Below are 14,530 nucleotides of genomic sequence, written 5' to 3'. Positions count from 1 at the left end.
GCCACTGGTTTTCTTGGGAGTTTCCATGTAGACTATGTTCACTGGCCTTGAATTGGCATTCATTCTCCTTCTGGCTCCCAAGTTCTAGCACCACAGCCATGCACCACACCCTGAAGGCTCCTCCTATCGCTTCCAGGTGCAGCACCTTTGGGCTCCGGTGGGGGGCTCCTGCAGGCTTCTTACTGTGTCCTTATGAGAAGAGAAGATTGTCTGAGAGCTGCCTGAGGCCGTTTCTATAAGGGTGCCGATCCCACTCAGGAGGGTTCCCCCTCAGGACCTGACTGATTATCTCCCACAGCCAATTTATAGTCCCGTCACACTGGAGGCAGGGATAGGAAATGAAACCCAGCCTATCTCTGTGTGCTGCTTTCTCTAGAGTGACACTTAGACTCACAGCTGCACAGCTGGGATTGTGCCTGTAGAAGTTTGAAGATAGCTCTGGCTCCTTTTCATGGACAGGGCTTGAGCCACAAGAGGTTGATGCTGATGCTGAGCTGTGGTTATCTTTAGGACTGCAGAGCCCCCACCGTGTGATGTGAGCACGGGCCATGAGTCCAGGTGGAGGCTGCGCTATGACGTGTACCAATACTTCCTGCCCGAGGGCGACCTCACGGAGGCCTCTCTGCTCCATCATCTTCAGAGGATGGCCCAGGTGGCTCAGGTGAAGGCCAGTGCCATCAAGGTGAGTCTGGTTCTTACAGCTCATGTGGCTAGTTTGGGTGCTCGGAAGTGAGTTAACCTTTGGGGAGAGGCAAGTCAGTTTTGTTTTGATTGCTGCCATATCTGTGACCTCGTCATCCCGAGGCAGGAAAAGAAGTAGATGATACTTTTTTGTATACTTTAGCAGTTTAGATAAGAACTTCTGGTAAGTGTAATGGGAAGGTGTAAAAACTGAGAAACTGCTGAAGGGTGTATACACTGGTATTAGTATTTATCGCATGTTTTATTGCTTCTTTGAGATTCATACATGAATGCAATGTATTCTGATCATATTCACTCCAAACTCTTCCCTGTAACTCCTCCCACATCCACCCCTCCTAACTCCCTCCAATTTCCTGTCTTCTGTCTTCTTCTTGTTGTTGTTGTTGTTTCAAATATTTCACTGAGTCTAGTTCATGCTTCTCATAATACTCACGAGTAAGAGTGTCCAGTGGAGTGTGGTCGGCCTGCCAGGGGCCACATTTTTAAAGAAAACCGACTCTCAGGGCTGGAAAGATGTCTCAGGTGTTGAGCACTTGCTGCTCTTGCAGAGGACTTGGATTCAGCTCCCAGCTCCCATTTCAGGTGGCTCACAACTGCCTGTAACTTCAGCTCTCAGGGATCTGACTCCCTCCTCTGGACTGATGGGCACCCACACTCACACAATCTTTTAAAAAGGGAAACTGACTCTTCCTTCCCCAGAAGGCATCAGCTGCCAGTAGCTCCTGGGGACTCTGTACTGAACTGCTGACTTGCATGGTTTCGTGTAGGTCTTGTGCAGGTGATCACAGCTTTAAAAGCCCATCAACACCACTTGTTATGTTTGGCTTTAGGTGGTCACCCTAACAGCTGACGATAAAACAGCCATGTCCTTCTCTTCCCTCCCGGGACAAGGAGTCATCTATAATGTCATCGTTTGGGATCCGTTCCTCAATACTTCTGCTGCTTATGTGCCCGTGCACACATACGCCTGCAGCTTTGAGTCAGTTGATAGTAACTGTATTTCTCCTGGTGAGTATGTAGACTTAAACTAGGCCAGACTCAACCTTGGCTTTGCAGCTTGATTTTTCACTAGTGAAGAACGTAGGGTTGTTCAAAATGCTTTGTCTAGCTTTCATTCACTCAGTCACTAGTTGCCATTGGTAAGATCCCACATTAGGGCTGAAGGGATGGCTCACTAGTTAAGAGAACTTGTTGCAAAGGACCAAGGTTCAGTTCCAGCACTCACATGGCAGCTCACAACCATGTATAACTCCAGTTCCTGGTATCTGATGCCCTCTGCTGACCTCCAAGAACACCAGGTGTCTTAGGGCTTCACTGCTGTGAAGAGACACCATGACCAAGGCAGCTCTTATAAGGGCAACATCTAGCTGGGGCTGGCTTACAAGTTCAGAGGTTCAGTCCATTATCATCCAGGCAGGGGCAGTGTCCTGACAGGAGGAGCTGAGAATTCTAAATCTTCATCTGAAGGCTGCTAGTGGAAGACTGACTTCCAGGCAGCTGGAATGAGGGCCTTAAAGCCCACGCCCACAGTGACACACCCACTCCAACAAGGCCATAGCTTCTAATACTGCCTGGGCCACCACACCAGGCATGCACATGGTTCACAGACATAAGTAAAACACCCATACACATAAAATAAATATATCTAAAAAGAAGTCGTCGTATCATATCCTCCATGCAAGGCAATAGAATATCTGAGTACACAAAACTCAGAGCTGAACACTGGGTACGTGGCTGGTGGTACCCATTTCCCCACCACATATGATACACATATATGTGTAGTGAGGGAGCTAGGATGGGGCTGGTGTATTTATAAAACATAACATTTGAGAAACTAATGAGTATGAGGGAGAAAGGCAGAGCAGGAAGGGGGGCCAGTCTGGGAAAAGTCTGAGGTGAGAGGGTTGGTGAAGGCCTTGCATCTGGGTATGTGCCAGGCAGGGGGGACAGCCACACTAAGTCCTGTTTCTGGGCGACTGCCTTGAGGTCTGAGGCAGAGCAGTGAGAACAGGAACAGTGACAGGAAGTGTGAGAACAGAGTGCAGCCTGGTGGCTCCAGGCCAGCCTTGTAGTCAGAGTAGGCTCTAGCTCTAACTTCTCTTCTGGAGGACGTAGAAAGCACTGGAAGGTTTTGACCAAAGGGCGCCCTGATCCATCTTAGACTCTGATGGGATCACAAGACTTCTTGAAGTGAGATAGGTGAGGGATACTGTGATGTAGGATTTCAATGGAGAGGTCATGAGACCTGTGTGCGTGCATGTGCGTGTGTGTGTGTGTGTGTGTGTGTGTGCACATGCATGTCCACATGCTCACACATTGTCTTAGTCAGGGTTTCTATTCCTGCACAAACATCATGACCAAGAAGCAAGTTGGGGAGGAAAGGGTTTATTTGGCTTACATTTCACCAAACTGCTGTTGATCACCAAAGGATGCAGGACTGGAACTCAAGCAGGTCAGAAAGCAGGAGCTGATGCAGAGGCCATGGAGGGATGTTCTTTACTGGCTTGCTTCTCCTGGCTTGCTCAGTCCACTCTCTTATAGAACCCAAGACTACCAGCCCAGAGATGGCACCACCCACAAGGGAACCTCCCCCCTTGATCACTAATTGAGAAAATGCCTTACAGCTGGATCTCATGGAGGCATTTCCCCAACTGAAGCTCCTTTCTCTGTGATAACTCCAGCTGTGTCAAGTTGACACAAAGCTATCCAGTACACACATACACCCTGATTCATACTTATTTTGAAATAATTTTACAGAAAAGATGCACAACTACTATGAAAAAGTTGCACACACTCCTCCCTTACTCTCAGTGTTAGTTGCTGTACAGTGCTGTTTACTTTTCTCCTTCTTTGCTGTGTCTGCACTGTTTCTGTCACCTGAGGGTAAGTTACACACTCACATTCATGGGTGGGACCATTCCCTGGACAGGGAACCTGGACTGTGTAAAGCGGAGAGAGTGAGCTGAGCTAGCTAAGTATTTGTGAAACCTTTGCTTCTTCACTATGGATGTAGTGTGAACTAGTTCTCCATGCTACTGGGATTTCCCTACAACAATGGAGTTCATCTTTGAACTGTGAGTCAGAATAAATGCTCTTAAGTTGCATTTTTCAGGGTTAAGTTGCTTTTGTCCCAGCAACAGGAAATGAAACTAAGACAAGTTGTTAGCTTGAGCCACTATAGGAGAGCTGCTGTTCACTAGTGGGGAAGGGCTGTGGCAGTTTGAGAGCCCCCTGGAGTGTTCTCATTGAGATTTCAGTCCATAGTTGGTTGGATGGTCAGCTAATGTTGGGGAGGACTAGGATTGGAGAATGTCACTCAAGATGCACATCCACAGTGGAGATGGCTTCCCGTTTGGCATGAGAACATGGAAAAGGGAATTAATCCTGAGAACAAGCCCTGAAAGATCCTGCTACTGTGGCTGAGAGAGCAGGATTGATGGGAGAGGGGAGAGAAAGACATGTCTCATGAAGACAGTGTGAGAAAGCATTTCAAAGAGAAATGTGTCGTCTGGGTTAAAGCTGAGGATGAGTAAGCTCTGTTGAAAAGTGACCACTGGCTTCGCAGCACGGAGCTCATAGGTGCCAGCGGGCATACAGGACAGGGTGTGGAGAAAGTTCAGGAGCTCTTACAAGGAGCTACCTTCTAAAGAAGCATCCATTGGTTGTGGGGGAGCCAGCAGCTACATAGAAAGTTTGAGGCCAGCCTGGGCTACATGAGACCATGTCTCAACACTTTCCTTCCTCAGTCATTTATTCTGTAGTGCTGAGGATTAAGGTAGGCCCTGTGCATGCTGGGAAAGCACCACATGACAGCTGTACCTCTGAGAGGTACATCCTGTCTCCTATGACTCATGGTAAAGTCACGAGGAACGCTATGATAAGACGGGGCTCTTACAATTAGGACGTCAGGATGCCACCACAGTGAGAATTTGCAGTGGGGAAGATAGAGGGCTCAGCTCTAAAGACAGCCTATGTCGCCATGAGGTCTTGCTTACCCCGCTTTGTGCTCCCACAGATCACATAGGTGTACCCACCCATGGATCCTCCAATGAAAGAAAGACACACACACACACACACACACACACACACTTACTTTAAAATTCCTTGGCTACCTCAAAGGCTGGACACTCCTAAATTTTTCCCTGCTACCACAGGCCCAATTGGAGAAGTAGCCAGGGGCCACTTACCTGAAATCTCACATGGCTGGTTGGTTTTATTTCCCTGCCACTCCTGTGTCCCATTCTTATACCCCCAAGTCATGTCAATTCTGTCCTGTTCCTCTCTCTGTCCTACCTGCACAACTCTTTTAAGTGGCTTGCCCGGTGCCCAGTCATTGGCCATTGGCAATGTAAAAGGGGCAGTGTCAGGATTCTTGCTCAAGAGAGATCAGTCACTCTGAGATGTCACTTTGGGTTGGGGGGCAGGGGGTGAGGGACCCTGTCGGACATTTGGTGCCATCAGATAATGGCGGCCGGCGGGTTGGGGGAGGCAATTCTAGTTTACTGGAGTTGTCAGATTTTTTTTTTTTTTGAAACTAAACTTTGCAAGGATGTGACACGGGGTCCAGGAGACGGTTCTATAACCTGAGTAGTGTGTGTTCACACAAAGACTCCCACCTGACTCAAACACAGCTACCCATGCTCAAGTCAAGCCTGTCTGTCCTGCTTCCCACCATGATATGATGGTCATGAAATTACCTCTGAAACTGTAAGGAAGCCCCCAATTAAATGCTTTATTTTATACATTGCTTGGTCACGATGCCTTCTCATAGGAATAGAAAAGTATCTAAGACAGTGTCCATGTGTACATACATGTGTGTGCATGCAGAGGCCAGGGGTTGATGCTGGACATCTTTGTCCTTCACATCCTCTCTTGAGGCAGTCTCTCACTGTACCTGGAAGTCTCTAGTTTGGCTGGATCGGCTGGCCAGCATGCCTCAGGGCTCCTCCCTCCACACTGCCCAGCATTGGGAGGCATTCACTGCCACACCCAACTTTTCACATGGATGTGGATCTCGGGCTTAGAAGGCATTTTATTAACTAAGCTATCTTCCCAGACCCCAGGTTTTGTATTTGAAGGAAAGCAAGGTGGAATAGGCCACCAGCTCTGTGTTTTGGGTGACAGTCACCCACCCACCAGCCCTGTGTTTTGGGTGACGGTCACCCACCATCGGAAGCAGAATACACACTTTAATCTTCGCTCCATAGTTCTGTGAGATCAGAAGAGTAGATCTGTGGACCGACCATGGTTCACATTTGTTGTTTAAATGCATGTCCTGTGCTTTCACGTAAGCTCCTGGTGCATCTGACCCAGAGTGTGTAGGTCTGTTCTTACTCAAGGATGATTTCCTTATGCTCATTTTGAGGGTTTCCAAGGAAGGTGAATTTGGTGAGCAGGTTTCCTCTTGATAAGGGGTATTTTTTTTTTTTTGAAACAAATGACTGATTAATTTACTTTTATTTTGTGCACATAGATGTTTTGTCTGTGTGTGCCCTGTATAGTCTGTGAGTGCAGTGCAGGCAGAGGCCAGAAGAGGGCATTGTATCCTATGGAGCTGGAGTTATAGGTGGTTGGGTGCTGGGAATCGGATCTTCGTCCTCTGTAAAAGCAACAGTGCTCTTACCCACTTAGCTGTACCTCCAGCCTCCATTGTTCAGTTTTTGTGAGACTCTCAGGCTGACTTGGAAATGACCATGGAGCACAGTTGGCCTTGACTGTGAAGCGCTCGCTCCTCCTGCCTTAGCCTCCCTGGGCTAGGCTTGAAGGCACACATCACCATTGTGTGCAGAGTCGGGATGCAGATGAGGTGTCTACCCAGGGTTCATGAGTTTCTGTTAACTGGGGCGCCCACTTTTTCCTCTGCAGTTTATTTGCTGAAGAAACGACTTGTTTTAGGTACATGCTCTAGTATTTTGTTCCTAAAGGAACACCATAAGTAGCATGGAGCGCCTTTGTCAGGAGCGTGTATTTGTCTGGTTCTCCTTGTTATAAAAAGCCCCCAGCCGTTGCTGGTAGCTGCCTGCATAGATTCACTCCTTAGGGAACAAGGATATTTTTAGGAGCCATGATCATGTGATTCTTAAGCCACTATACCTTCCAACCTTCCCTGCATTGCTTATTAATTAACACAGATGCACTTGTCCAGTAATATTTATTTATTTATTTATTTAAAGGAAGAGTATCTACGAAAGTGTTCTCCACTTTGTTTGCCCTGCTTGGGCTCTTCATTTGTTTCTTTGGACACAGATTCTGGAAAACAGGTACCTCCCCCCCCACACTCCTTTCTGTACTTCGTGATGTGTGTCTCCCCCATACCACATTCTGCACTTTGTGATATGTCCCCTGCTGCTGGGGCCTGTGAGGGTGTCTCCACTGTTCACAGATTTCTGTGGGAAAGTCTGTGTAGCTGCTGAGTGGTTTTAAATTTTCCCAATTTCAACAGTAGAGTGCAGCTTCCTCTTTAGAGGGGACGTAAGTTGGGTTGTATGGCAGATTCCCAGATGGCTCTGACGGCTTGCAAACTGGGGATAGCTGAGATTAGGGATGAAGGAGACTGGAAAGCCACCTGGGTTTGGAGGCAGCAGTAGGTTTGATTTTGAAGAAATCAGGCTAGGGCCGTGGTGAACAGTGACCCTGGATCTGTTCAGTGCTGAGCGTTTGTGCTTCAGGATGGAGCAGGTGCCACAGGGCAGCAAATGGGACTTCAGTGATGCCTGCATTGCCTTTTATGTAAGGTTTTCATTGACAGAACACACACATTGAATCAGAGGTTGTGAGGCTGAGCTCCGTGACCAGCAACTGTAATCCCTGGGCAGTGCTGCCTGAGAGCCTGTTCCGACAGAGTTGATGCCACAACCTTCTTCCTTTCATTCTGACATGGTCTTTTTCAGTGCATCCTCAGGGCATAATGATTACAGACTGAGAATATAATTGCCATCCTGAGGAAAGTCCCCAGACTTGCTGTGTTGAGATGCGGTGTTCAGTCACAGCTGGGGAGAATTGGAGAGATGCTACAGAGCTGTGTCCTCATCACAATTAGATTTATCTTGATTAACCTAGGGCAGTGGTGGTGCACATGTTTAATCCCAGCACTCAGGAGGCAGAGGCAGGCAAATCTCTGAGTTTGAGGCCAGCTTGGTCTACAGAGTGAGTTCCAGGACAGCTAGGGCTACACAAGGAAAACCTGTCTCGAATCCCACCCCACCTCACCAACTCCCCAATAAAGAGAAGATTAGATGTACTTGTGGGAAACAATTATCTGTATGCCCAGGCTACATGGACGTCAGTGGATGAAGAGAATATATGAAAGTCACGTTTTACTTTCTTCTTCTTCTTCTTCTTTTTTTGGTTTTTTTCGAGACAGGGTTTCTCTGTGCAGTCCTGGCTGTCCTGGAACTCACTTTGTAGACCAGGCCTACCCTTTGCTTTTGTTTATCTAATATGTAGTGTGTCCTTTCAGATTAGACACACGTGTTTTCAGTAGAAAACCCAGGCTCGAGAATATAGCTCAGGCTAGATAGAGTACTTGGTGGTTGTGTGCAAAAGGGAAGACGGAGGGCTGGGGAGATGGCTGTGTGTGAGGACCCAAGTTCAAACCCCAGGACCCATCAAGAGCTGGGCGTGGTAGTGCATGTCAGTGAGGCAAGGTGGGATGTCTTGAAAGGAGAGCCCCAGAGGCTCTGGAGCCAGCAAATGGGCAGGCAAAGGAGCAGCAGGACAAGAGATCTGCCTCAGCGGTGTCTCAGAGAGTAAAAGGCGATGGCTGGGATCGGTTCTGGTCTCACAAACTCACGTACACACAAACACATTGAAAAAACAATGGTGCCGGGTGTGGTGGCGCATGCCTTTAATCCCAGCACTTGGGAGGCAGAGGCAGGTGAATTTCTGAGTTCGAGGCCAGCCTGGTCTACAGAGTGAGTTCCAGGACAGCCAGGGCTACACAGAGAAACCCTGTCTCGAAAAACCAAAAAAAAAAGGAAAAAAAAAAAAAAGAAAAAACAATGGCATGTTGTGGTAGCACATGCCTGTAACTCCAGACTTTGGAAAGCAGAGGCAGGAGGGTCATGAGCTTAGGTTGGGATCCCTGACGAGGTTTTTATTCGCTGCTCGTTTTCTGATGGTTCATTTCCTCCTAGATTTATTCTTCATTGGCTTCATCTTCCTGGGGTTCTTCTTCTACATCCTGGTCACCAGACTGACACCCCTTCAGTATGATGGTGAGCATAGCTGACAGCTTAGCTGGGGTTCAGACAGGAAGCTGCTGGGTCCCCACCCACCGTGCCTTCCGCTGTTTAGCCTGTGCTGGGGGTCATCACGCATCAAGTGCGAGGTGATGGGCAACCCATGCCTGGAACCCGCTCCACCTCCTCATCTCGGCTTTCTCTTCTGGGCACAACAGAGGTCAGGCCAGGGCATGTGCCTGTAGAACCAGCTCTCAGGAAGCTGAGGTGGGAGGATTACATGTTTGAGAGCAGCCTGGGCTACAGTGTACAACTTTGTCTCAAGAAACAAAACCAGAGGCAGGAGCCCAGAGTGGCTCTGCAGTTAGACATAGAGACAGATGTAACCGTGGGTAAGTGAGTACCTGCTACTCCATAATGGGTGGGGCAGAGGCAGAAGGAGGGTCATCCTGAGGTTAAGGCCAGCCTGGGCTACAGAGTAAAACCGTGCCTCAAAACAGCACACAGTGTCCCCGGGAGGAGGGAACCTCACACATTCTCCTCTCCCCAGCTTCATTTATTTCTTGAGGCAGGGGCTTGTGTAACTCAGGCTGGCCAGGAACTCGCTCTGTGGACAGGGAGACCTTGAACCTCTGGTCCTTCCTGATGAATGCAGATGGAACCCAGAGCCTTATGTTAGGTGAACACTCGACCAGTGGAGCCATGTCCTCAGCCCCGACACATTTAATAGATCGGTTGTCACCTTTGCTTCCTTGGTCCTGCCTTACTAAGTTGTCCTGTCCCCAGCCCTAGGGTGACTACCGTAAGACTGCCTTATGCCGAAGCTCAGGTTGAAGCCTGCGGACTCATCTCTGTGTTCTCTCCCTTGTGCAGTTCGCCTGGCTCTCACCGCTGTAGCCGGCAGCTTCGGTGGCCTCCTTCTGGTGGCCTCCTGGTGGCGATTCGGGACCCTTACACTCTGCATGCTGTGCGTGGGGCTGGTGCTGGGCTTCCTCGTCTCTTCTGGGACGTTCTTCACGCCTCTGGGTAGGAGATGCTGACTCTCAGGCTGTGAGGGGTTTTATTGGGCTTTGGAGCGGCCAGGAATCTGGATCCTGGAGTGTGTTGCTGATCTCTGCCTTCTGGAGAGTCAAGGCACTTGCAGAGATGGCTCGACACCAAGGGGAGGGCCAGCCAAGAGCGCCCTCCTTGGGGATCTTAGAATGTCCTCAGGGACAGCTCTCCATGGGCTTCTGTTACAGCTAAGGTAGATGTTGAGGATCATAGGGGAGAGCAGAGGCTTTATTTTTATTTTAAAATTTTACTTTAAATTTTGTGTATTTTGATACAAGGTCTAACTTTGCAGTACAGGCCGGTTTCAACTCCTAGTAATCCTTTTGTTTCAATATCCTGAGTACTGGGGTTACAGTTGTAAGCCACTGTGCCTAGTTACTTTGTAAACATTTTAAACCTCAGAGTCTAACTTGAGTAATAAGGAGAGTCCCAGTATGTCTCCTAGATGAACCAGGTGCTATTTTGGTGGGGTCTGAGTTTGGAAACATGGTGCTGTTTCCAGTCTTCTCTTGACCTGCCTCTGTCCTGCCCTTTGCCATCACCCACCCCAGGGGGCTCTCAAGCAGCCTGTGGACTCACTGAGGCTGGGTCTGCAGGATTAACTTGGAATATCATCTGTGGGGATCTCCTCATTACAGAAGATTACAAAAGCTTAGAGTTAGAGGGCTGGTGAGCCTCCACACAGTATAGTAATATAACAGTATAATAATAAGTCTTGCCACACTAGAGATAGAAATCAGACCAGAGTCTCAGGGCAAATGAACAGGAGAGCAAGGACGATGGCAGCCTCTTCCAGTCACCCTCTAGACCCCTCACACCTTCTAGAACATGCCCTTAAAAGGGATAATGTCAGGTTGGAGAGATGTCTCAGTGGTTAAGAGCACTGACTTTTCTTCTAGAGGTCCTGAGTTCAGTTTCCAGCAACCACATGGTGGCTCACAACCATTTGTAATGAGAACTGATGCCCTCTTCTGGTGTGTCTGAGGACAACTACAGTGCACTCATATATATAAAATAAATAAGTAAATCTTTTTTTTAAAAAAAAAGCCAACCAACTAAACAAAAAACGGACTGTTAGCTGGTCATGGTTGCACACACTTTTAATCCTAGCAGAGGCAGGGCTTCCTCATATAAAGACCGAGGCCAGCCTCACCTATAGGGCAGCCAAAGCCACACAGAGAAACCTGTCTCAAGACAAACACACACAGGGTGGTATGGATTATACTGACCATTAATGCAAACCGGAGTGTGGGTCTGGCTGCCAGCATATTCCCTAGCTGTCACTTTAAGCCTTGTGAGTGTCTTCGTCCATACTCCAAGACAGTGAAATCTAACTTGTGATCATCTTGTGTATTCTTGATTTCTCTGCTTTTCCAGGAAACCTAAATGTTTTTCATGATGATGGAGTGTTCTGGGTGACATTCTCCTGCATAGCGCTGCTTGTTCCAGTCATCTTCATGGGCTGCCTAAGAATCGTAAGTGTGCCAGCGCAGTCTGATGACCCATCCTGCCAGCCTTCAGGGGTCCCCATTGAGTGCTGTGTGTTTCCTTCACTAGGGAGAGCTCTGTGGTTATCTGTGCTGAGGAAGTTCTTTGATTACCAAGTGTCGGTCTCAGGGCAGGTCTGCTTTCCCCAGATGAAAGCAAGCAAGTTGTACTGAAAGTGAAAACTGCATGCATGCACGCACGCACGCATGCACGCACGCACACACACTTGCGAGCACATACACACAGAGCACACACAGCACTGGCCTGGGGTGAGCTCTCCTCCCTTGATTTTGGACTGACTTAGACTGATCAACTTAAACAGAGGAAGGGGAGCTGATAGGCCTTAGCTTCGGGTAAGCATGTTCTGAACCAGCCTTTAACATATCTGATCATCTTGGACTGGTCACCCAGAAAGGGGTCCTGTCAGGGAGAAAAACCTACAGCCTTTGTCTCCTGTCAAGAGGATGAAGAATCAGGAAGTATGCTCTCTTTATTATCTGTCTGTGGCCCCTTTCCCGATTGCTCTGCCCTGCCTGTCAGGGATCTGAAGAGCCCCGCAGTCCCTCAGAATGTCAGCATCTCCCACCTGTGAGAGTAGAGCAAACCACCTCCCTCTACTGCAGCAACTCAAAGGGCATTTAGTTTTAGCTGCCACTACAGAATGGCTCCTTTGATTAGATTTTATTATGCAAGTTGTTGTTGTTCTTCCTCCTCCCCCTCTTCCTCCTCCTCCTCGTCGTCGTCTTCTTCTTCTTCTTCTTCTTCTTCTTCTTCTTCTTCTTCTTCTTCTTCTTCTTCTTCTTCTTCTTCTTCTTCTTCTTTCTCCTTCTTTCTCCTTCTCCTTCTCCTCCTTCTCCTTCTCCTCCTTCTCCTTCTCCTCCTCCTTCTTCTCCTTCTTCTTCTTCTTGGAAGATCATTTTCTACAGTTCAGCTGTGCATCACTCAGTGACAGGGATGCATTCTAAGAAGGACAGACACCCTTAGGTAGTTTTCCCATGGTTCAGGCATCAGAGTGAACTACAGGGACCTGGAGGGCCACAGTCATCACAGAGGATCTTATGGAATGGTGTCACTGGCCATATTGTTGCACAGTAGTTTGAGTGATTTGCTGCATGTAATTATGTGTGCCTGGTGCCTGCCTGGGAGGCCAGAAGAGGGTGTCCCATCCCTTTGAACTATGGTTAAGGATGGATGAGAACTTCTGTGTGAGTGCTGGCTCCCCTGCAAGAGCAGCAAGTAGTCTCAACCACTGAGCAACCCTATTTGACAGCCTAATTTAAACAGCGTGGTTAAGAACCTACTATGGGGGCTGGTGAGATGGCTCAGTGGGTAAGAACACCCGACTGCTCTTCCTAAGGTCCAGAGTTCAAATCCCAGCAACCACATGGTGGCTCATAACCATCCTTAATAAGATCTGGCACCCTCTTCTGGAGTGTCTGAAGTCAGCTACAGTGTAATTACATATAATAAATAAATAAATCTTTAAAAAAAAAAAAAAAAGAACCTACTATGGGGGAGGGGAGGACAGGAACGGATATGATCAAAATACACTATATGAAACTCTCACAGAATAAAAAGCAGACCCACTGTGGGCAAGGAAATCTGTTTTTACCACAGCCCTTGTCGGTGCTAGGACAGCACGAGGCCACCTAGAGAGATGGAGGCTGCTCTCGTCCCATGGGTGACACCTGCCTCCTCTGCTCTCCCGCAGCTGAACATTCTGGCTTGTGGAGTGGTGGGCTCCTACTCCGTGGTGTTGGCTGTTAACAGTTACATGTTCACAAGCCTCTCCTACATCACCCTGAACGTCCTCAGGAGAGCTCTCAACACAGAATTCCGAGGGGCTTTCATCGGAGTGCCTTTCCAGACCAACGGTAAGACACTGGACTGATGGCTACATAGGCGTGCTGACTAACTCACCCACCCTAACAGGGGCACATAAGCATCACCTGGGGCTGAAAGAGGAGCCATGGTACAGATGCCATGAGAGCGCTCTGCCAGTGACTAAAGGACTGAGGTGTCTAAGGTACTGGGTACTCATCCTTCTAAACGTCTGCGTGAGTTTTGCTAGCTGGGCTTACCTGTCCATCTCAGACGGGTACCCCGCGTGGTTGGCATCCATGGGTGGGGGTGGTGAGCAATGAGAGTCGCACCCGATTTAATTAACTGTATCCCTTTGTTTCCTCACTTCAATGAAGATGTGGTTTATTTTCAATTAGTGATCAAATCATTACCTTAATTAGAAGATTCTGTCCATTATTGATTTTCTATCTTAATTTGTCTTGGAGACAGGTTCTCACTCTGTAGCCTAGGCTAGCCTCAAATTAACACTGATCCTCCTGTCTCTACCCTCCCTGAGATGTTGAGTGTGGACCCCAACATGTGGCTTGTATTAACTCTAAAGGAAACAAAGAACACACTACATATTTACAGAGTTTTCAAACGGTGTTGATTTCAGACAAGTTTAAAGACATGGTAGAGAAGCATGTCTTAGAATTGGGACGTAGCAACAGTACAACTGTGACTGTTAAGATTTTTTTAGGGCAAATCTTTGCCTCTACTTAGAGACGACAATCAAGATCTTCCCCCTGGGATGAGAGGTCAGCTGTGGAGACCTTGTGTTCAGAGAGTTTTCTCCCTGGGGGGTGGGGTCTAGGCAGTGTCTACCCCTGACCTTCTAAGGTCTCAACCTAAGGGTGTTTCCTCCAGAGTTCCCTGTGAGAAGCAGTGAGTTTACTGGGCTTAACTAGGGTATGGGGAAGAGGCTGTCTTCAAGAGCTTGGGTGAGCCCAAGGCAGACACACTGGAAAGTCTGCACACAGTCCAGGCAATGACATTTCCAGAGCTAGGTCTTTGTTGGATGCTTGGTCGAATGTGGGATCTTGTGTCCCATCCGTGTAAGCAGCCAGGCCCCCTGGGAGTATGTAGAGAGTAGCTAGGGCAGCCATGTCTGCGATCACTGCACATGGAAGCTCCAGGGAGCCACACAGCCAGCTTTCACTCCCTGCTTCAACTTTCTGGATGCCCGTAGTAGAAGAGGCTACTGTTGTGTCTCCTCATGCCTTGGCTTATAAGTGAGAAGATGCATTTGGACATGTGTCCAAAAT

The 14,530-nt window shown here is 48.3% G+C and overlaps 1 protein-coding gene across 1 annotated transcript in view; it reads left to right on the top strand.

Annotated features, from left to right (window-relative positions):
• Nucleotides 1–14,530, top strand: part of Tm7sf3 (transmembrane 7 superfamily member 3) — a 37,586-nt gene that overhangs the window by 20,616 nt on the left and 2,440 nt on the right. Inside the window, exons 5-11 of the mRNA XM_021190900.2 lie at nucleotides 511–682; nucleotides 1,533–1,710; nucleotides 6,876–6,962; nucleotides 8,838–8,918; nucleotides 9,756–9,908; nucleotides 11,313–11,410; nucleotides 13,135–13,297. Coding sequence (XP_021046559.1) covers nucleotides 511–682; nucleotides 1,533–1,710; nucleotides 6,876–6,962; nucleotides 8,838–8,918; nucleotides 9,756–9,908; nucleotides 11,313–11,410; nucleotides 13,135–13,297 — 932 coding nt within the window. The remainder of the gene's footprint in view (nucleotides 1–510; nucleotides 683–1,532; nucleotides 1,711–6,875; nucleotides 6,963–8,837; nucleotides 8,919–9,755; nucleotides 9,909–11,312; nucleotides 11,411–13,134; nucleotides 13,298–14,530) is intronic.

The sequence above is a fragment of the Mus pahari genome, chromosome 2, assembly GCF_900095145.1.
Source record: "Mus pahari chromosome 2, PAHARI_EIJ_v1.1, whole genome shotgun sequence".
Lineage (NCBI taxonomy): Eukaryota > Metazoa > Chordata > Mammalia > Rodentia > Muridae > Mus > Mus pahari.
This window is presented reverse-complemented; position numbering and strand designations above follow the sequence as displayed.